This window comes from Seriola lalandi, unplaced genomic scaffold (genome assembly GCF_002814215.2).
Source record: "Seriola lalandi dorsalis isolate HSWRI2012SDOR001 ecotype SW California unplaced genomic scaffold, Sedor1 jcf7180002054584, whole genome shotgun sequence".
NCBI classification, from domain to species: domain Eukaryota; kingdom Metazoa; phylum Chordata; class Actinopteri; order Carangiformes; family Carangidae; genus Seriola; species Seriola lalandi.
Window position 1 is genome coordinate 621127 of NW_019525137.1, and position 23540 is coordinate 644666.

At 43.5% G+C, this 23540-nt stretch overlaps 1 protein-coding gene across 2 annotated transcripts in view; it reads right to left on the reverse strand.

Annotated features, from left to right (window-relative positions):
- Positions 1 to 23540, reverse strand: part of scube1 (signal peptide, CUB domain, EGF-like 1) — a 109588-nt gene that overhangs the window by 19939 nt on the left and 66109 nt on the right. Inside the window, exons 7-8 of one of the 2 annotated variants that reach the window (XM_023418748.2) lie at positions 22616 to 22705; positions 15785 to 15901 (exon numbers count right to left, since the gene is read on the reverse strand). In XM_023418748.2, coding sequence (XP_023274516.1) covers positions 15785 to 15901; positions 22616 to 22705 — 207 coding nt within the window. The remainder of the gene's footprint in view (positions 1 to 15784; positions 15902 to 22615; positions 22706 to 23540) is intronic. The other variant, XM_023418749.2, reaches the window with a different exon arrangement.

Genomic DNA, 23540 nt, shown 5'->3' on the forward strand with positions numbered 1-23540 from the left:
GTGTCGTCATGGTGTCATCATGGTGTCATATCATGGTGTCGTCATGGTGTCAATCACAGTGTTGTTTTGGTGTCATGGTGGTGTCATCATGATGTCATTATGGTGTCATCATGCTGGCATTGTACATTTAATGTGATGCCGGTCAAACAGGGCACCAGCAGGCAGCCTGGATCAGTGTTTGAAAGTTTAGCTTGGGGCTCGTTCATGGTGTTCCCACTGTCTCTTCCCATGATGCATTAGTTACCTGGAACTGATGGAGTCTAGCTGCTGGGAGAGAGAGAGTAAAGAGAGACTATCATTGAGAAATGAGTCTATTTATGCCGCTTCACTGAGTATCTGAAGGGTGGGTGATGGGCAGTGGGAAGACATGATTATATCTGATGTCCTTACGTCTTTGAATCCACAACTTCACTGGAAAAGTCCAACATTTATCATCACCAGTTCTGTTCCTAAATATATTCAGCAAAACTTAATTTATAAGAGACAACATTGCTTTTATCATAATTTCTCATTTGGAGTTTTTTTTTTTTGTTGTTTTTGTTTTTTTGTGTTTTTAATGATGACAAGTCATAAAGTTGCTAAATTTAGTAAGTTTAAACTAAGAAAAAGACCAGACGATGGACTTTATGTCTTACAATAAAATGTAAAATAATAAAAGTAAAGTAAATGGAATGTCTGACTTTCAAGGAAGCATCATTAAAATCACATTTGTGAAAAGTAATTTCATGATCCTGCCAAGAACAGGGAGGTGGTAACAGTCTTGTCTGTCATCCTCCTTTCTGTCTGTCTTTTACCTCAGTTGAAGTATTATTACAACATGTTGGACGCCCTCTAAACATGCATCGTGAAGTACAACTTGTTTTTCTTCGACTAGTATAAAATTCTGTATGAGAAAGTGTTCAGATTCTGGTAGTAAACAGATCCTGGGAGAAAGTGTCAGCTGAATCTCAGTGGAATAAAAGCTGGATACCTGAGCTCTGGCCCAGGTGTGGTGCAGCCATCCACACGCACTGATTCTAAAATAATAAGGCAAATGCAGTCGGCCCCGAGGCAGCGTGTTTGGTGCCAGCTGCTAAGCTGCTGGCAGCTCTGGTTTCACAAACCAACCAACAAACCAACGCTCCAACCTCCTTCCCCGGCCTCATCCAGACTGCTGTGCCCTCACATGAACCCAGAACCATAAAACCATGTCTTCTACACTTTTCTTTGGTTTGTTCTGATAATCTTTTTCTTTTATTCACCTATTTATATTATCAAAGCTTTTCTATTTCCTCTTGTAAAGTGTCATTATTGACTTTGTGTTTATTATTTCCTGTTTTATTTTCATATTAGCTTGTGTGTCCGTCAGATATGTTACTTCCTGTCTGCCACATAGATCACATCCTTCAATGGATGCAGCCCCTCAGGCTCTCAGGCAATGAATCTTGGGACAGGGTTAGGTTTCCCACCTGTTGGATCCTTCATTTCCCAGTGAAAGAAGGACATATTTTCAGCCACATTTGAAGGAGCTGTTGAAATGGGACAGTCTAGTCGTGCCGCTGTGAAACAAGACAGCTTCTGTTGTGTGTGTCAGTTGGTCTGTTCAAGTTCTCCTGTGCTACCTTGTCTTGTGTTTCCTGCTTCCTTGGTCTGGTTCCTGCATTCATGCCTGCTTTATTCCTGTTCATTTCCCTTGGTTTCTCTCCCAGTGCTTCAGCTGACCTGTAAATCTTGGACATTTTAGTTGTTATTAAAGTTTTCTCATTGCACCTACTGGCCTTAGCTGTATTACTGTGTTTGGGCCCTGAAAACCTTTTAATTGTTACAAGAAGCAGGAGAGACCAGGCTGGAAAGAATGAGAGGGCAGAGAGGGTGAAAGAGGAGCAGGTAGGAGGAGAAGGAAAAGAGGAGTGAAGGAGGAGGGAGAGGGGACAATAGTCTGGCAGATTACACAGGCTAAGCCCTTTTTGATTGGTGCTCTAAGTGATGAAAACTGTGAGGGATTACCACCTAAGCCTTTGAGTCGGGGGATAAATTGAGAAATAGAGGAGGAGGAGAGAGGGGGAGAGAGGGAGAAGAAGGAAAAGAGAGGATGGAGGTGGAGGAGGCAAGATAGAAAGGAAGAGGGAGAAAGTAGTTGGTGCTAAAAGTGAATGAGACAAAGAAGAATTTTCATGTTTCTAGGTTTTTGTTTCTTTATAATTAAACACATTTCACTATGAAACTCTTTAACTTTGAACTTGCTAATGATGACGTCTGCTTCTCCATCTTGATGGTCAGATAATATTTGAAATCATCATTTATCATCAAAATTCATGCTGTATTTAATTTCAGATGGAAAGAAAAACAAGCTTCTCGAATTTATTTGACAACCCTGAGATGACAATTGTCATTGTCTAGATAGCTGTAGCTAGCTAGCTATTTAAGCTAATGTTAGCTCCATGAGCTGGTTGAAAACAACTGACATAAGTTTTTAATGCAACATCAACTGAGCGTCACTTGTGTGACGCTCTAACACCAGCACAACATCAGTTATGTGCTTTTCATATCCATCACTAATTAGTGAAATAAATCATTTTTATGATCAGCAAAAGCCCCCAAACAATATCTTTGTACATTCAGGGGCCATGGTAAATATGACAAGAGCAAATGAGAAAGTCAGCTGACATTATAGAGTGTTTACATGTCAACATTCTTTTTCTTAAAACATGACCACAACTGTTCCATAATCTTAAACACATGGTTATTATTGTAACCATGACAACGTGGTCGCTCCTAACGTATTTTAATCTAAACTGTGATGTTTTCATAAATCTAATAAAGAGCAGGAAAAAGCAGAATGTTCACCTTAACTGTGATAGTATGATGGCACTGAGGACGGCTGCCACAGAGGAGGAGTAGTTCAAAAGCTCCACACCTCAACAGCTGGACCAGTCCTATAACCACAAATGACTGAGTGAGTGATAGAGTTGTGACTGAGTGAGTGTTAGAGTTGTGACTGAGTGAGTTTCATTGGTCAGTCAAATGCCATGTGACTGAGTCATGAAGTTACACTACTGGTCGAGCCGAGTATAGGACTTTTCGTATTGGCCAAAGCGCTTTCAAAAGTATTTTGTGTGAAGAGTTTCTATTTCATCATCAGGGGGGCGTTTACAGGGGATACAGAAGCCTTTATTTACCTCACCTGCAGAGGGTAACAGACTTTTATTAGAGGCAGGTCTTTACATCTAACTCCCTCACTTTGATATGTACAGTTGGTCACAGTTATTTTTGTATTTTTCAGTGGCTCCTGTCTATCATGTTAATGTTACTGCATTACTCAACACTTCTTGTAAGCGTTTCTAATTAAAACCCTTTTTATTGTTGTGCTGCAATAAGAGTATTGTCTCGTTTCCTGTTGCTGGTGTTTCTGTTTACATGCTATTCAGATCTGCTAATTCCTTTAGCAATTAGCAATGACTTCTCTCTCTCCCTCCCTCTCTCCTGCTCTCTCTGCTCGGTGTGTCTTATGTTTAGTTATTCCACTGCCTCCTTTAGTAATAATGCTACATGTAATGAAATTAGTTTATTAACTACAATGGAGGCGAGGCTCAGTGTATTAGAAGCGCTCCTCTGCTTCATTCGACTGCCTGTAACAAGGTGTAGCCCCGAGTCAATGGTTCACACCCATACACGGTTGGTAGGTGTAGTCCACACTGAGTGAACATGAACTGTTATACTGCTATAAGTATGTAGCCTGATCAGGTCAGACACAGCTCTTAACAGGGTCAAGAGGACAAGTAGAGATGGCAGGAGCAGAGAGATGTCCAGTCAACACACACTTTCAAATGGCCTTCAGTGGAGCATGATAGGAGCCCTTATTGAAACAGCCACTGTATTTTTCCACCAGGGTAGACTCAGGCCTCGCTGGCTTGATCCTCTCACTCCGCATCCTCAGGGAGCTTCCGCTGAATGAACTCTTCATCTAAATATGGAGCCGAGACAGGAATCCACGAGGTGCTGGCTGCATGCTGAGGTAAAAATGTAGTAAACTGTGTGTCCTGCTGTGCCCTGTCAGCTGCCTGTTAGAGAGACTGTCCTTCCACCCGGCTGGCGGGAACACAATGGGGCTCAGGGTTTTTTAAGGAGAGCAGGACAGGTAAGGACATTCAAGTACACTTAATCGTCTGTCTCACATCCCAAAATAATGGCATAGCAGCTTTTAGATTAATTAGCTCCTTTCAGTTTCTCTCTGCTCTCCACTGCCACTGTTTCCTGTCTTACTCTTTTTCTCAGTGTCTCTCCTGCGTGCTCTGTTGTCTCATGTCTAACCTGCAGCGCAAGACTTGCTAATAAATCACAGCCACATCCCTGTTCTTCTCTTAGCTTCTAGAGCTGATCAGTATCAGTGAGAGGGCAGGAGTGAAGGCTGCCTTTCTCCTTACAGGTTAAACACCCTGCGCATTTGCCAACCTTAGAATGTTAGCTTAGAATGAATTAGTTAATACAAATATGTCACAAACCACCAGGAGAGAAGCTTCAGAAACCTGGATTCTCCAGTCAGACATGTTGACAAGTGCAACATCTACACACACACACACACACACACACACACACACACCCTTCCTCTACATTCCCTCTCTGCCCACACCATCTCTGCTCTGATGCCTATGTCAAAACAGTGGATACCACCCCGGGTCTCTCCAACGCAGACACAGCTTTGTAATTATTCTAGCAACCGCAAACACTGGCAGAACCACCACATCTACCCACACTTAATGGCCACTCTAGGGATGGCTGAGCCTTATAATGGGGTATATAATTACCTTTAATGGAGCTTAAATATGCTTTGAGCTTAAATAAATACATTAAGCCTCTGCACATCTTGAAATGATAAAGTTTGGAGAATAGAGAGCGAGGACAGATAAAGGCAGGAGTCAGGAAAGTGGATGGCTGCCTCAGACAAAGTCACAGTTTTCTTAACCTCTGTCAACTCTGTATCCATGCTGCAAATTATTTTCTCACGATGTAACAGACTTTTATTAGAGGCAGGTCTTTATGTCTAACTCCCTCTGTTTGATATGTAGAGTTGTTCATAGTCATTAGTACGAAGCCTTGTTACGATGACTTGAAAACCAGAGCAGCTCGGTAGATTGCGGCTCGGTTGACCAGTGGTGGAAATATCATCAGTCAGTCATTCAGTCAGTCAGGGAGTCATTCAGTCAGCGACACTTGAAATTAACTTAAACTGCTCATGGTCATGTAAATGTAATGACTGACCAAAGGTTTTCAACAGCATACTGTATAGTACAGTGGTTACCAAACTCATGTCCCACTTGTAAGAAATGTTGGCGGACCACATCTGACCCCATAACTATACAAAGGCTATTTAAATTTCTTTTTATTGGATTTTATTTCTTTTATTTTATATTTCATATTTACATCTCTTCAATAAAATTGAACTGTTTTTGCAAATGGTTGTCAGCCTTCTTGCAATACCTTTGCGGCCCATCAGAGGTCACCTGAAGGCTTCATCATGCTGTGAGCGTGAAAGTTTTACAGTATGGTGTTCAATATGGTATAAACAGCAGGGTAAAATATGGTGTAAACAGCAGGGTTGTGTATGTTGTGTATAACCTCGCTCATCGTTTGGTGAATGCTGCACTTAACGTATGTTTTCAACTAATGAACACAAATGTGACACGCACACCAGTATGTGGCAGTAATGAACCAAAAAGATGTTCGCCAAATGTCAAAAAAAAAAAAGAAAAAGAAACACCAGAAAATGTAGAATTGTGTTTTGCCAGACAACAGTGTCAATGTATGTAAAAGCAAAGAGGGTTCCTGATACAAGTCAAGTTTTCATCCAAATTTGGTGCAAATTTCTAAGAAAATCTGCAAAACAAAATGCTAATTAATTTGACTTTTTCAACTCGTTACTGTAATGTGAATATTAGTAGTTGATTCGTCAAGATAAACAGTTACATAAAACCACAGCAAAAGAAGAAGAGATGATGAGGTAATTAAAAAGCTCAAAGCCCAAACGAGAATGATCTCCTCAAGGTTGTATCCCTCCTCCACTCAGACAAGTTTCAGGTTACATCCCTGTTTATCAGGCTAATGGCTAAGTGATTTGTGAGGTCACTGTGACCTTGACCTTTGACCGCCAAAGTCAAATCAGTTCATTCTTGAGTCCAAGCAGACATTTGTCCCAAATTTGAAGAGGTTACGTCTAAGCGTTACTGAGAAATGGCATCCACAAGAAATGGGATGTAAGTAAGTCCATACGTACAACCTGAAAAAATATGCCTCTGACTACACGGTCTGACTGTCGCCAGCGAGGAGGCATCACAATGAAAAAGCAGGTGGGAAACATCACGTTAAAGTTACATGCTTCAGTTTGCTTCTATTGTCCTTGTTTTAATCAGTGCGAAAACTTTTCTACCTCAGTCAAGTGTAAAAACTGTTTTGAATTTGCACGTGACATTTTAGTCTTTGCTGGCATCTCATCTCTGGTGTGAAATTATTCTGTCACACTAAATACACAAAATAAAATGTTTGCATCATGATCCTAATCCAGTCATTCGAAACTGATGCAGTGGATCAAACACCATCAGTGGCTCTGACAGTATTCAGCAGCAGTAGACTACTTCAGTTAGCTGTGGTTCACATGTTGTAGAGCAGAACATCCTTCAGAGCATCACATTCACAGCCCTGAAAAGTCTGTTTGATGTGACACTGAGTAAATCGATTAGAAGTCTCCCACGAGCCTGTCTGCACTCTTTAACAAAAACATCTGGCACTTTTTAACACAGTTTCTCAATAACCCAAATAACAGGCCTCCTACACAATTCAGTTTGAACTATATCTACTGGCAGCTGAAGGGTGACCTTCAGGGAATTCATTTTTCTTCCAGGGTAGATATTTTGGATGTGAACTCTTCACTGTGCTGGCCGCGGAGGAGGCTGTGGGCCAAATGAGAAGGCTCGCTAACATCCACCTGGGCCAAAAGAAACAAGCCCTCCACCCCCTCGCCTGTTCCTCTGTGAACCTCAGGCCTGTGTTTGAGGAGTTCAGTGTCTGGAATGAGAAACTTGACTCCAGCAGAGACCCCGATGCTGCTGTGGGGCTCAGCTGCCTGATTAAGATCCACCACTGACCTGATTGATCAGCGCTGCACTAAACTGTCCACCACCACTTAAGGCAGAGTAAATGAACCCTAACTTCTCTGACTCCGCATACACAGGTCAAGGGTCATGGTTATGTAAGAGACTTGTCTTTCTGAGGTGGAAAAACGGGTTGAAACAAAGAGACCAGGATTAAAACTCTGGTCTCTTAAACCACATTTGGACTTGCTTGTGGAGCTCATAACTCCAGAGTACGAGCTGCTCACTTTGGAGAGGAGCTGTGTAGTTTTACCAAATATTTGCAGTAAAAAGCAATTAAATGGAATGCATCTGCAGAAACCCAAACCTCTACAAATAATTACAGAGTATAGGGGATCTAGCTTTCTCGGGAGTGTTGGTTTTCTTCGCAGGGTGTTGCCGGCAGAGAGGACAGACATCAGGCCGGGAGGCAGCGTGTATTTATTCAGGTATTAAACGACCCCTGCGCTTGATCCTGTTTAATAACAAACACTCCACTGGAGCATGCGGGCCAAGGGAAATTCTTAGTTTTACACAACAATAAAACAGCCAGTGATGTGGGCCGGGGACTGCCAAGTGCTGCAGTCATGTGAGGTGATGGAGACCACAGCGATATGCGTGGATTAATGCGGCTGACGAGTGTGGACGCTGTGGGGGACGTAGAGCCACGACTCCTCACTGAGGTAACAGGGACAACAGGGAAACCATATCAACACACAACTGTATTATAACACTTAAACCAGTCATAACGACTACAACATTATCTAATATACTAGAACGGATATTTTTTAAATGGTCCAGGCATCGTCCTCATCTGACAAAAATATTACATTTTACAAACACTTAATATAAAGATACAAGTGATGAGTAAAGACATTTTCAGACATATATAATACAGCTGACCTGACTGTGTGTGTGTGTGTGTGTGTGTGTGTGTGTGTGTGTGTGTGTATGTGTGTGTGTGTGTCAGGTCTTTTCAGGTAGAAGAGGAATGCAGGCTAGTGGGAACGTGTCTCAGGTGCAAATACACACTGTGTACTACACAGCACAGTACGCCAACCACACACACTCCACAGAAACTGTGTCGTCTGTCCACTGTGGATGGACTGTGGTCACTGAGTCTGTGTTTGGTCTGGATCGGGCTCTGCTTTGTGTCAGTACAGAGACACTTTGCAGGTTTATATTCACGCTTTAGGGCCAGATAGTAATTAAGTTTGTTTTGAATGTTGGTTTGATCATCCAATGCTCCAGATTTAATCATTTGCTTTACTCTGATTAATGTTTGGAACTCAGCGCTGGTCTGAGGTTGAACAGTACTTGAGTGTTATTTGATTGGTAGGTATCAGGACCATCTCACAGGGGGGACTCTTTTTAGTAGTGTCTTATGTTTTTGTTAACAATCAGAGGTTAATGACGTAATCCTGCACTGGTTGGTATTTCTCTTGAATCTGGGTTTCTTTTGGAAGATCATGATTTGAGATGTGTTAAAGTTGACTAGAGGTCGAGGTGCTGCTGTAGTCCTTGTGGTCATCAGCATAGAGCATCCACTCGTATCTGTGATCTCATTCTTTCAGTTTCTAACCAAAGCTCATGACCACAGATGAGCGTCAGACTTGAATGTGCATGTTGAAGGTCAAGGTCTGATGAAGCCAGCAGAACCATGTAATCTGGAAATAGCAGAGAAGTAATTCTGAGGCCTCTTGGCCTCCTCTACATGAAGATCATGTGTTTCCTGTGGAGGGCAGGATCGTCTCACCTGTGGTGCTGCTCTCTTGGCTCCATCCTGAGCAGCTTCTCCTCCACACTGAAGAAGTGAGTTTTGTGTCAGACTCCCTTTGACTCCCATTGAATTCTGTTATCTCCACTACCAGGAGGAAGAGATCCTCTTGGATGTGTTGCTCTAACACTGATGTCCTGAGTGTGAGGACAGTTGAAGCAGGCTGGTGGAGGGCTGCTGGAGGCTATGTGGACATGGGAGGTTGGAGCGGTAGTGGTGGGAGCTGAAGGACTGGTGTTTGTGCCTTTAGCAACAGCACCTACAGCTCCATCAGACCCATTGCCTTTTTCTGCTGGTCTCTTTCAAACTCTTCCAGTTTAGTCTGAGACCTTGAACCATCAGTGTACCTCTGCTGTAGAGACTGGTGTTAAGTTCTGGTTCAGTATTGTCATCATATTGCTCACAAAGGGAGGCCTCTGAGCAGCCTCTGTATTTCTTCCTCTCTGCTTCACTGGTCATGTCCTCTGGGTGGTGGATCACCTGACTATCTAGACTCCATTTGGTCAGAGTTGTTTGGGTCCATTTTTTCAACTGAGAAATTTCTGCTGTGTTCCCCAAGTTCTTTACATAAATGTTGCCAACCTGTGTTTTTTTACATAGTTGTTCGACAGGTTCCTTCCCCTCAGGACTGTTCTATAGTTGATCCTTCTTATTCTTGTCCCCCCCACCCCCCCCACCCCAGCTGTCGGTAGGAGAACCCTGTGATGAAACACCTCCTCAGGTTGCCATGTCTGTCATCATGAGAGGCTGCACCGCCTCGTCTGTCAGCACAGATGAAAGGGCGTTTATCAGACTGGTGGGTTTTAAACATGCCCTACATAGTTTACATTGAAATGATTATGATAGACAAGCAGGACAGGGCACATCCCCTTGGCTTTAGAGCCAGGTACACAGACAGGGAGAGAGGGAGCTGTCTGTCTCTATCAAGTCATTTAGCAGCACATTAGATGAGACCACCTCATAGCGTGACACTTATCTTGCCGCTAACTGCTATGTTGAGTAAACAGCTGAATGGCAGCAATTATACTCTGTCTGTTCACTACAATACACAGCCACCATGACTGTGATTACATGTGCCACCAGAGTCGACACACACACACACACACACACACACACACACAAACACACACACACACACACACACAAACAAACACACACACACGTACGTAAGATACTGATTAGCTATCTCTCACAGACCCGCCACAACCTGTGTGTGCTGTTGCCAAGGTTACAGGAAGCATATTGGAATGAACTGAATGCTGCTCAGGCCTCGTCAATAAAGAAAGGACTGAAGAACAAACTCAGTCCAACAGGGAGAGAAGATGAATGTTTCAGGCTCTAAGAGAACCAGAGGAAGCTGATGCAAGTGATCAGTGTGATATATACAACCAGATAAATGAAACTGCCTCACAGAAAGATGGCCCAGAGTCTGGATAAACTGGCAGCTTTCTCCAGACATACAGTGTACGCGATGGGAAAGCTCTAGGTGTGACCATGTTAGTGCAGCATCCCTTCAAGTCTTTTGTTACATTTCATTCTCCATCTCCACCTGCGAAACCTGCCCATGTGAAAAACAGTCGCTCCAGTTGCCACCAGATGCTGGCTCCAAGAAATAATGTATTAAAGGGTCAGTTCAGCCAAACTGCTAATCTCTCATGGTATCTGCTGCCATCACACTACAATGTTAAAACAAGACTAGGTCTAAACCTAGTATATGTCTGACCTCCTATGGTCAAATCCTGATTTTATAACTGACAAAATCACCAAACACATATATGAAAGACACAGACTGAGCTGTGATTTCAGCTGTATTTACTGCAAAAGAGAGAGAGAGAGAGAGAGAGAGAGAGAGAGAAGAGAGAGAGAGAGAGAGAAAGAGAGATGATGAAACGCAGCAAAGGGACACAGGGCCGGACCCGAACCGCATACCAGGTAAGGAGTAAACCCAAATGTCACATGCTCCACCAGGTGAACCAACAGGGCCAGAGACAGACTATCTTTCTTATTTAGTCTCTCGAGCACAGCCTCCATCTGGGATCCGCAATAGTTTAGTCTTTATTTACTTCCAGAACGTAACAGACTTTTATTAGAGGGAGGTCTTTGTGTCTAACTCCCTCTGTAGAGTTGGTCATAACAGTTCGTACGACGCCTCATTACCAATGACCTCTCTCTCTCCCTCCCTCTCTCCTGCTCTCTCTGCTCGGTGTGTCTTATGTTTAGTTATTCCTCGTCCTCCTTTAATGATAATGATACATTTAATGAAAGTAGTTGATTTGCTGTAATAGAGGCGAGGATCAGTGTATTGGAAGTGCTCCTCCTCTTCCCTGCATGTCCCGAGCAGCAGAAACCAGAGTGGATCGGTAGACTGCGGCCTTGCACTCTGCTGACCAGTGGTGGAAATATCATCAATCAGTCAGTCAGTCAGTCAGTCAGTCAGTCAGTCAGTCAGTCAGTCAGTCAGTCAGTCAGTCAGCGAGATTCACGATTATAGTGCTGGCCCTGCTTTTGCGGTCCAGCCTATAATAGGCTACTTTATAAATTTAACAGTGTTCCTTTAAGTGTTCCTGTTGTTCTGGATAATCCAGTCTACAGGCAAAAGCCAAATGTTCCTCCTCTTTCAGCCTTGAAGCTGATGTAGCCACTTGTTCCTACACCTCAGTTTCACCCAAGACCCATCACACTGTCCAGATTTTTGATCACTGGCTCACTCTGGTCATTTAAATGAATTTAAAAAAAGAGTCAAGCAGCACACCCACAGAGTCTATAAGTCCTTCACATCGTGATCTGGGCCTGACTTACAAACAGCAGCAGTAATATTTCAGGGTGTCAGCATAAGCTGCATGTGTAGAGAACCTCTGGGTTTGCATCAGTGTGTGTGAGTGTGCGTATCCCTGCTCGGTGCCCAGGTGATAGATACTGATCGATGAGCACTGCCTGCTCTGTGTCTCTCAGCTCCCCTCTGCACTGATCTCCGCTCTGGGATTTATGAAGCCCAGGGGCTGATCCAAAGTCAAATTATGTGGGCGGGGCACAGCTGGACTGCATGCCTATCCATCTTCCCCACTCAACTCAGGCCCAAAAACAGAGGGGAACTTTTCATTTTTCCACCGCTGTAAATGCTGGGTTCTGTCAGGACCACAAATCACCTGGGCAGACAGAGTGGAAGTGTTCGCACAAGCTGCTAAACTTGAACTTGACATCAGGGCAGCAGACAAGATGTTCTCCCAGCATGCAACATGCCTGTCAGGCGAGCCAAATGGTTTGGACAGTGATATGTGTTTCTACTGATTTTTATTTTTAACATGAACCAAATCCAGTAATTCACTTTCAAGAAGAATCACCATCAAATCCCCAAAACAACATCTGTCTAAGTTCAAGTGATGAAGCCTGGAGGGCCACAGGCAGTATGACGAAACTGAAGAAGGAAGTCAGGTGGCATTGCCATAGGCTGTGTCTCAGATCAGGGGTCGCATCTTTCAGAGGCTGCATCTGAAGACCAACTGTGTCACAGTGGAGCAGCTAGACTCTCCCATTTCAAAGGCTCCTTCAAATACACCTTTCTTTTCCTGGACAATGAAGATCCAACAGGTGGATCCTTCGTGGACCAACCTATCCCAAGATTCATTCATTGAATTCAGTTCAACAGTAGAAGGGCCTTAAAACCTAAAGTTTCTTTAAGGGAAGGTTATGTGTTGTCAAGGTTGCTTGGCAACAGGAGCCAGACTTTGCCACACAACAGTAATGGGGCTTTCAGATAGGATGTGATTTGCGTTGCACTCGCCGCTCGGGTCAGCACACTGTTCGGGGGATTTGGGAAGGACAGAGCAAACATAGTTCTAGCGGGAAGCTCCCGCTGTGTTTAAGGTCTGTCTCTGCCAGCAACAAAGATGTTCCTTCCTGTGCTAAGAAACAAGCTTTAGCACTAGCCCCGCTAATAACAAGAAGAATGGGTGCAGCAAGGAAGAAGCTCTGGGGTGCTCTCAGGTACAGAGAGCAGCCAGGGGAAGGAGATCCATTTCCACAGCGACCAGTTTCAGGTCTACTTTCTTTTTACTTTCCATGCCTGGCTGGATACCTCGTTTGTATTGGTGATCAAAGTTCAACTAGAATGAACTCTGACTGCGGCACTCGCGCAAGCTCGTAAAACAGTGCACTGAAATGCACCTGTGCTTTGCTTGGCACACCTGCAAACCGCCTTTGGAAAGCAATTGGAAATAATGGGCTTCAGAGCACTGGGCTTCATTCTGTCTGAAAGCCCCATAAGAGCAGGCACAGCTGGTGACTCACAGAGAAAATCCTCGGTTGACCAGACTGTCTCAATTTGATTCAGCCTTCAGTCTACAAAGGGCCACACCTTCGTAGACTGCATCCCTCCGAAGGGTGGATGTGTCCCTGAAGTGGGACAAAGAGGGAGGACTCACACAGGTGACCACTGTTCATCTCCAGTTTCCTACAGATCTCTTTTAACTGTGACCACAATCCTTCCCTAACCTAACCATGTGGTTATTGTTGTAACCAAGTCAACAATAATCTTTCAGGTCGTTTTTGTGCCTAAACCACCAGAGCACATTCCCATCTGATACTGATTCATGAAGGCAAAAGATTATTCCAATTACAAACTATTTAACTAAGAGGAGTTGTTGCTCTGTTTCCAGTGTAACTGAATAGAACGTTTCGAGCCCTTCTGGACAAGAATGAATAACAATTTAATGATGTTTATGATTTACAAACATTAATATCTAATGTTAAGATGCAGCCAGAGCTGCCTAACATGGAAGTTCTGATAATTATGTTTCATGCTGGGGTTTATTGCTTCATATTAGAGACTTTTATCTTCTAGATGTGGACATAAACGGGTCGAGTGGTGTATTTACTGCAGCTGCAGCTGGATGGTGCTGTCTGTGTGTATGTCACTGTGTGTGAGGGGAAGGGAGAGAGACAGAGAGAGAGAGGCCAGTAAGGGCCTCACTGTTCAAACATCTCAAAGTTTGCCGACGCGTCGTCTGCCTGCCAGGCCTGAGACAGCTCCGGCTCCAGGATTTCACACACCTACATGCCACATTCTCAAACTGCCTGACACTCATTTCACAAACACACACACACACACACACACACACACACACACAGCCACAGACTATTATACAATTTATAGAAGCACACTCACATCACAGTGAGTGCCCAGATTCTGACATGCAAACGGTCATGTCACCGTCACATGACCGGCACTTGGTTGCTATAACGACATGAACACGTCCGTCAGAAGTGGGGTGAAGTACCCCACTGCTCCATCTCTGCATCCAGTGGGAGGTCCAACCACATGTGGCAGAGGAACGTGGAGCTTCATTATTCTCCTCACCACACACACAAGCACAAACACACACGCACGCACGCACACACACACACACACACACACACACACACACACACACACAAACACACATCAGCATTATGTTATAGCCATAATACCCAGAATGCACTTTTACTGTGACTAGGTTCAGATTAGCAACAATCTGTAAAGGAAATTGAAGGTAACTGTATCTCACTGTGGGCAAGCTGGTCTTAAAAATTATTACACACAGTGTTTTCCAGGAAATAGACAAGCATGTACTCCTTCAGTGGAAATGGAAAACATTTCCCAAACTAAACCCTTTCACTTCTTTGCTTGGTTACCATCTCCTTTATCTACGGGATTTCAGCATCATCATCTCTTAACTACAGCATATTGTTATTTTATGCACTTCAAGTTTGAGTTGCATAACTGGACAGAGAGCTGTGTAGTGAAAATGTCCAAATATTCTACAATGGACATCAGAGATATTGTTGCACTGATTCAACAGTGTGACTCTGAGAACAAGAAGAGCATCAGTTGGGGTCAAAGGTATTCAGCAGACCTTACCTTTCCTATGAAAAGCTTTGTTCCTTCATATACGCAGCAGTTCAATAATAAGTAGCCATTAACAGTCTTGCAGAGAGCTTCAGCCATTTTTGTGTTCACAATACAAGGTTATATGTACAGTATATAATAAGGTTATAATACGTCCTGTGAACAGCAACTTCCCTCGGGGCAGACTGGACCCTGGGGTGACTATTGGTTATAAGTTACAAGACGGTCCAACTGGACAGGTGATAGAAATAAAAGCAAAACAAGAGTGTTTCTTCCCACCTCTGTTGGTGAGAAAAGGAAGGACGTTTGATGCTGAACTCTCAACTTTTCTTCTGGACTGGTAAGTAAACAGCTGCTAATGCTTACGTTAGCTATGAAGCAATAGCAAAACTTACAAATAGCTTCTTCTAAGCCAACATCATATACCTTAGGTTGAACATAAATCTACAAAAACACCACCATAGCATCACTGGTAATAATGTTTTGTCTAAAATAAGGACTAATCCATGTTTGTTCTTTTCAGCGAAGCTCTCCCTGAATTCGTGAACACGTGACCCGAATGCCTCCTCCTGCCCACTCACTGCGGCTTTGTCGAGCCACTGCCTGTGTTTGACTCAGCCTGAACCCACAGGTCAGCCTCATTCAGTGAGACTGTTTGTTTAGAGGAAAGCCAAAACCCTATAATAATGTGTTTGGGATGTTTAGGCCCACGCTTCAGCGGCCTTCTCCTCGGACCACTGTCATTGACGTCACCGGTGGACCGTCGGAAGTGGCGAAATGCTCAGCGGCAAAGTCAACAACAACAAGCAGCAGCAGCACCAGTGACCGCGACCAGAGCGCCGTGCAGTTGGCAGTGAAGTGGATGGTGGGGGTCTGGTTTGGCTCTGGATCACTCAGATACCTGTCATAGCAGGCTCAAGTGGACCTGGGCTTGTCTGCACGCACAGAATGCTCAGTGAACAGCAGGCTTGCAGGCCTCACACACACATACAGTCCACACACTGTCGCGTACTTACTGACCTTTACAGGTTTTGCCATCCGGCTGCAGGGTGAATCCCACGGGACAGCTGCAGCGCACCCCTGTGGCCGTGTCCTTGCACGTCCTGTCACAGCCGCCGTTGTTCACAGCGCAGGTCTCTGCAGACGGCAGCATAGAGAGAGATGGAGAAAGAGAAGGGGGGGGGGATTAACATGTGACCCCTGCTTCTGAAATATCATGAAAGAGAAACTACAGACACTGAAGGTGATGTGGGTTGAGACAAAGCTTCATGCACAATCAAACAACAGCACACTAGAATATAATGTATTCTTGTGTTTTTTTCATGGAGCTTTGTCAACACACAGATGAGGAAAGTACATCACAACACCCCAGTTTTCATGAGTAGAGACAGTTTCATACAGAGATAAATACGATGTTCATACACACAGAAAGTCACAGTCAGGATCTGTTTATCATTGACAGCAGTGTTTCAATACAACAAGACAAAAACACATGACACTGTGCTGATAAAGGAGGGTGAAGAACTCTTTGGCCCAGAGGTCGGTCCTGTTTCCAAAAGTGACAAGAAATCAGTTAACACAAATAAGAGGTAGGGTTAAGGTAAGTAGATAGAAAAATAAAGTTAGTGCAAGGTGCTGTAAGTCTAGAACACCGCTGGCAGGACCGGTGTGTATATTTTCCTCCAGAAAAATGTTCTTGTATGTGGCACAGATAAGGTTTGCTCAGACTTGTGAATATTGCCTGAGCTGATCCCAAAACAAACACAAGCTCATGGTAACTCTAGCTCACCTGCTCAGCCGCTGTTGCTTTAGCAAAGCTCAGCACACACTTTCCTGATGGACCTCGAGAAGTGCTGAAGAGGTTGAAATCTGATATTGACTCATGTTTGTTGAAAGGGATTTAATAAATCTACACGGAACAAGGACGTTTCACTTAGTAACTGTTCTGCCTTTGGTGGGTTTGACTTCCAAAAAAAAACCCTACATATTGCTGTTGTGTGAATGAGTGCATGAATTAAAGATCCATATGGTATAAAGGTAGATGTCCATGTGTTTGTTTGATTATAAAGCAGGTCTATGTTCTTTATTAATACTGTGAAAGTATCACAGCGCTCAGTCCACAGAGAAATGCACACAGCCTGTATTCAGAAACTGAGCATTAAAACCAGCCGTCAGGACTTCTGGAACTTTGTGATGTCACAACAAAGCAGTCACCGCTCTCAGCTAGAGCCCAATCCCTGCCCATCTGGACCCACCATGCAACCTTGCAGGACTTGGTTTACCTGAAATCTGCTATATTTTCATTAGATCACTCAGAAAACAGTCACGACCTGTTGTTACTAGAGCTCAAGAGAGAAGCCTGAGAGAGGATAACTAATGTAAAAGTACACTGAGATGGTTTTTGGGTCTTAAAACCACAAATATATCTTCTTATAGATCAACTCTTTTAAAACTTGTAAAATATGGAGCTTTAAGACATTTCTATTTATACATGGCCACTGGTCAAATTCAAAACAAAACATTATCAAATTTATTTTCCTTAGTAGTTCCTAAAAAGTCACATGCTAGATTTCAAAGGCTTTTGCTGGACAACAGCAACATGTAAATCAGGGATGTTCCTCTTCTTTCTGGCATGTTTTCCCTATTTAATTAGAATGCCAGCAGATTGTGTGTCTGAGTGAAGGGGGAAATAGGAAAAGCCTTTTCAGGCAGGCAAACACATCCACATCTAGAGCTGGAGACATTAGCATAATGCCCTTTTAGAATGCAGAGTCACAAACACATCAGAGCCATGATGGCCGGAGCTTTCTATCAGGAAACAGGAAGGTATTTGTACATTTGTTTGTGTTCCCTCATGCAGCTCCAAACAACATCAGTCTCATGGCTTCTCTCTGTTTTCTGGCTTGCATTTGTTCCTCGCTGTGTTTATCCGTCAAAGCTCTGTGTTCGTCATTCGCAATCCTTTTCGTGTCTAGCTCTCTGTTTGGAGAAGCTCTGCGGACAGATAGCTAGATTCTTCCAAATTCTTTCAAATGGAGAACGGGGGCAGGAGGTTTTTCTCAAATGCTATGTTGTAGTGTTCCCTGGAAGGAGAGACACTCCATCATCCAGGCAGCCTGTCTGATTGGCCCTGTAGGGTACGACAGCAGAACCACGTCCCTTCTGCACGCCCCAACTTGGGTCACCTGCACAGGTGTATACAGAAGGTGTGTGTGAGTGTTGAAGGTGTGGGTGCATGTGAGCAGGCCCAGTGCGTGCAGGGGTGGTGTTTATGGGTCAGAGTGATTTATACTGAGTACAGTGGGCCCTATCATTAGCTGAGGGTGAGTACAGTCCTGCTCACAGCTCTTCTTTCTCCAGGCCACATCCAGCCCCGGGGCCTGCAGGCTGGGGGCGGGAACACAGACCGACCGTCGGCCGTGATTGATGTGCTGGACAAGCTTAACGTACCCCCTCACCCCCTCATGATGACTGGAAGCACCAGGTTTTGTGCTGTTTGTTGAATGTTTCATCGGTTTTCTTTGGTATATTTTTATGAATCAAATCTGATCAAATATTCAGTGGTGAATAACTACATACATATTTACTCGACTATTTCTAATTACTACTTTATATTCCACTATATTTCAGAGGGAAACATTGCACTTTCTACTCCACTACATTTATCTGACAGCTTTACTTACTATTTACTTTTAAGATACAACACACCATGGGCGGAGCCAGACATTGTAAAGATTCGGGGCTTAGCATCAGGTCTCAAGGCTCCGCTTGTTGTTAGGTGACCTAAAGATGGCGATATTTCCCTAGTAGATAAAAGAGCTCCATTGATTTGCTGGTCCAGTCAAAGAGACTGAGATGAAATGACACCAAGTTGAAGTTGTGTTGTAATCTTTATAAAAAAAAATTCCGGGCCTTTACTTCTTTGTGTTTCTTCTTCTTTCCTCTCTCTTTGATAACCTGACGACCCCTCAGATTGATCCATGTCCCTGTTTATAAAACTGTATATGAACCTGCAACAACTACAACAGTGACATGCTGCTCACACACTGACATATATAATCACTCACAGGAACCAAATCAGGACTTTTACTTTAACACTACATTTTGCTGTTGATACTTATTGAAGTATTTTTACATTGACCCGAATATTTGTTCCACCACTGAAAATTTTATATGGCCACACTTTGAAATTTATGATGACACTTACCTTAGTTAACAGAGAAATGTATATATAAATGTATATAATTATATATATATATATATATACATTTATATATATATCCCCTGTAAAACCATCTTGTCTTCTGTATTGGACAGTTTAACTAAACTAGATGTAATTTGTGATTTTTTTTTTACTCCTGCTGTCAGTCTTTATGTTGATCTGAGATACAGTAACCGACTGTAGCTTCATATGTCACAGAGACAGCTGTAAGAGTGGTATCAATCTACTCATAATTCCCAAAATCCTGAACTACTTTTTCACTGAATAACAAACTGTCTGTTCACTATTGTGCTCATCGTGGAGTGGAACTCTTCTGTCGTTAGTGTTACTAATGACAGCCCATTAGGACTGTACCTATATGGTAAAGACTAGTTGTTGACCAGGATAAAAAAACACATTTCTTTAACATATTCATGACATGATGCACAATTTTAACAGGATTTAAATCTGAACAAGCAGCTGAATGAGGTAAGTGTACAAATGGAAATGCTGATGTCTGCAAACCGCTCTCTGTGAGAGGAGGACACATGTTCTATTGATTAAAGCTGATGTGCACTGTGTTAGCGTCTGCACTGTTGGAAAAAGGTGTGAGGGGCAAGATCAACTTGCCCACTGCACCATGATAGGCACCTACAACAGCTGCCAATCATCACAGCTCTGTCCTGTAATCACTCTCTGTGGATTCACCTACACACACACCTACACACACACACACACACACACACACACACACACACCTCAATTTAGCTCCATCTGTCCTGAGGTGATGGTTTATTTGGACTTCAGGGCCACAGCTACTGCACACTACCCAGTTTCTGTTTTGACACTTGACCCGGCTCCTGATTTAGCTTTTCACTCAATATCACCATCGCAGTCTCTCAGTATGACCCATGCTCCCTCCTCTCCTCTTCTCTGCCCTCTCTTCCCTTTCCTTTTCTCTGCGGCGCCTTTTCATTAGAGCCTCAGCTGCAGCTCCATTTGTCTTGACCTGCGTGTTGTCTCCGCTGTGGCAGCGGTGGGGGCAGAGACGGGAACGCCACATGTCAGAGGAAGCAGACAAACTGATAGCAGTGTCAAATCTAACATACTGATGCTGCTCAGGCTGTGCCAGTGCAGCACTAAGGTGGCCCCTGTGCTCTCAGCAACCACATGCACGCACACGTGTCTCTTCATGATGGAGCCACATATATGTGCATGTGTCGGCTGACTCCAATATCAGCTGTTTAATAGGTAAAGGGATAATGTTTCTATCTGTGCAATCAGAAACCTGGAGGCAGTTCGATACATTGGAATAAAAGCCTTTCACAACTTAGACCAGGTCTAAGTCTGACATGTCACTAACTACTGTTGCTGTGAGTGATCTGTATCTCATTGTGGAGGAGCTGCATACAGAGATGAATAACTTTAATCCCTGCTGGGAGGTTTTTCCTATGTAATCCCAGTGGGGTAGACATGACAACCCACTTCAGGTTACAAGTGGGACGCCCTCGGGAAAGGTGACATGTTCAAAAGGAGGTGAAGCAGTGTTTAGCCAGTGAGGAGAAATCAAATATTTAGTTACAAGGTTGTTGAGGGAGGAGAGAGGAAAACAGAGAGGTAGAGGAGGGACAAGGGAGCATCCTCAAAACCAAACTCTCCACTCTTCCTCCAAGCCACACTGGCCAGAACCAACTGAAATGAAACTTGTGCAAGTATGGAACATGGTTTAATACACTACAGTATAGCACATTGGTTTGGAGGAGATTTCTGATGTACCTCTGTCGTAGAAATAAAAGAAAGGTTAAATTCGGAGGACAGCAGAGGAGGAAAGTGAATTGCCCTTTAATGATGTGAAAGTCTGACTGACCGAGTCGGAGCAAAAACATTTGGTAATTCATGGAAAGACGTTTTTAAAGGTCCAAGAGTAGGAAGCGGCGGGTGAAGTCCTTCAGAATCCAAACCATGATGTTCTCATTTATTAGTAGCTATCACTTGGCTTTTATAGTAGGAGTGAAATACCTAAAGATGGACTTTAAGTGATTGTTCAGGTAATTAGACGTGGGGTTGACTGAGGTACTGATCTATCTTCAGTGTGTTACCTGTAGTAGATCCAGATCAGAGAAGCAGCAGCGGTACAGAAGCTGAGTGATGAGCTGCTGACAGGGTCAGCAGAGAAACATGTTTTAGACAAAATACACAGAAAAAAAGCTAAAATCAATCATGTCTCTATATTTTGAATATTTTCACATTTTATCTGACGTCAAACAGACCTTTACTTTGGAACTACAGTTTGTGAACTGTTGAATTACCATATTCCTACACACCATCCCTGCAGAATAATACAGTGCATGTAATAGTTGTGCTTGTGTGTAGGAATACGGTAGTTTAGCGGTTCACAAACTGTAGTTCCAAAGTAAAGGTCTGTTTGACGTCAGATAAAATGTGAAAATATTCAAAATAAAAGACGCTTTGGCTGAGTTTTTTTTCTGTATGTATTTTTTACAGTGACTAAAATATGTTTTTTCTGATGATCCCGTCCACAGCAGCTCATCACTCAGCTTCTGTACCTCTGCTCCTGCTGCTTCTCTGATCTGAATCTACTGCAGGTAACACACTGACAATAGATCAGTACCTCACACAACCCCACGTCACATTACCCCAACTATCACTTTAAAGTAGGAATCTCTGAGATCTCAGTTTTGTAATTTTGGGTGACACCTATGGTGAACTGCACCTTTTTGAACCACACAGCACTAACTTTGAGTTCTTTGTTATTTTGCGCAGAAGTCATATCAGACACCGGATTCAATGCAATGCGACTTCTGCGTAACTTCATCAGTGGGTCACAGGCTCAATCACCATTGTGTTACCTCATTCAGTGATGCTGACACTTATTCAAATGAATGAATCAAGATTTCCACTTCAAAAACAGACTGGATTCAGTTTGACCAGTGGCTCTTAAAAGATGGTCCAAGTGAATAGACACTGATGTACAGTAATAAAAGACACATCTGATGATAGAAATCTCTACTGTGTCACTTGAAGTCTTCAATACGAAAAACTAAAACCAAACCAAACATCTATTTGGTCAAAGCTCTGTCCGGTGTGCTGACCTTAACCTTGATACCTCAACCTTGAACAAAGGATTCACAGGGATGTGGGACATCATAGGACTGGTGTTTCTTTTGTCGCCTTTACTGCAGCTGCTACAGGAGATAGGTTTTGGGAATATTCTCCCAAATATTCTTGGTGCAAGTCGGGTTTCTGACCATTTTCAGGGTTTTTTCTTTGCTAGTAAGTTATAGGTAATCAAAAATAAGGGGACTGGAACACAAAGCATTTGGAGTAAGGTCTAACTGGAAAAGTAAAAGTTAGTTAATGAGAAAACCTTAGAGCCATCCAGAAGTTTCAGTGGGTAAAGTTGGGGAGGAAGGGTTTAAAGGAAAACAGCGACCTCTTCTACTCCTTTTTCATCACGTCAGATACAGTTGTAACAGAACTGTGACTGTGGGAGTAGACACAGTGGGCACCAAAGGTTTACAAAAAAAAAAAAAAACAGAGAGAGAGGAGGACAAGGAGGAACGGAGAGGAGTCGGGGATACAAGCACAAGCGCCATGGCAACACATAGAAAGAGGAAGAAAAGAGTTACCCATAAGTAGCCGCCGTTTCACCCGCTTGTCCACATCAGCTACTGACGTGGCATTGAACTCAGAGCTCTCAATTGCAGCCTCATCTTTCTCTAAAACACAAGTGACAAGGGGACAAACAGTGAGCAGCAGGTTAATGAGAAGCCCAAATGACCAGACCTTCAGCCCCTCTTGGCGTTTGAGCAAAAAACCAAAGCCAAGAAGCAAGAAGCGATGAAGAAGCGCCAAAATCCCTGTTAGAGTGTTAATCCCCAAACAATTGATAAATCCCCCAGAAGAAATAAAAAAAATAAAATAAATAAATGAGAATGATCAGTATCAGTGTGTAGCTTACAAAATGAAGCAGTTGGTAGGCAAGTAGGTAGGTAGGGAAGGAGAGGGGGGAAGGTTCAGGGCTCACATATGAAGAAAGTAAAAAAAATGATAGAGGTGTGGGGTTTGGGGATGGAACGGGGGTGAACGTTTTTGGGGGATTTTAGTTCTGATGTTGACGCTGCTGTTGTCGCTGATGGATTTTCTGTCTTCCATATCAAACAGCCGTGCTTTGTCAGCAATGATTTCCTCGCGGTTAGGATGGAGGAGGAGGGCAAGAGAGGAGAGGGAGGGGAGGATACATGTCCAACATTTCCAAGACAATAATGACGAGGAGGAGGAGGAAGAGCGGGTGCAGGGGAGGAAGACTAGGCGTGAGGTCAAACAGCTGAGTTGGGAGAACAGAGTGATGACGAAGGTGACTGAGAGGAAAATGATGAACAGTGGAGAAGAGGATAAAGAAACAGAGAGAGAAAGGGAGGGAAAAAGACAAACTCAGTCCCATCATGGCCAACAGTGGGAGGGGTATGAGGGAGGGGGGCACACACTGAGGAATGGGGAAGTGTAGGGAGGACATGCAGAGAAATAAAAAGCGGAGGGGGAGGGGGGGGGGGC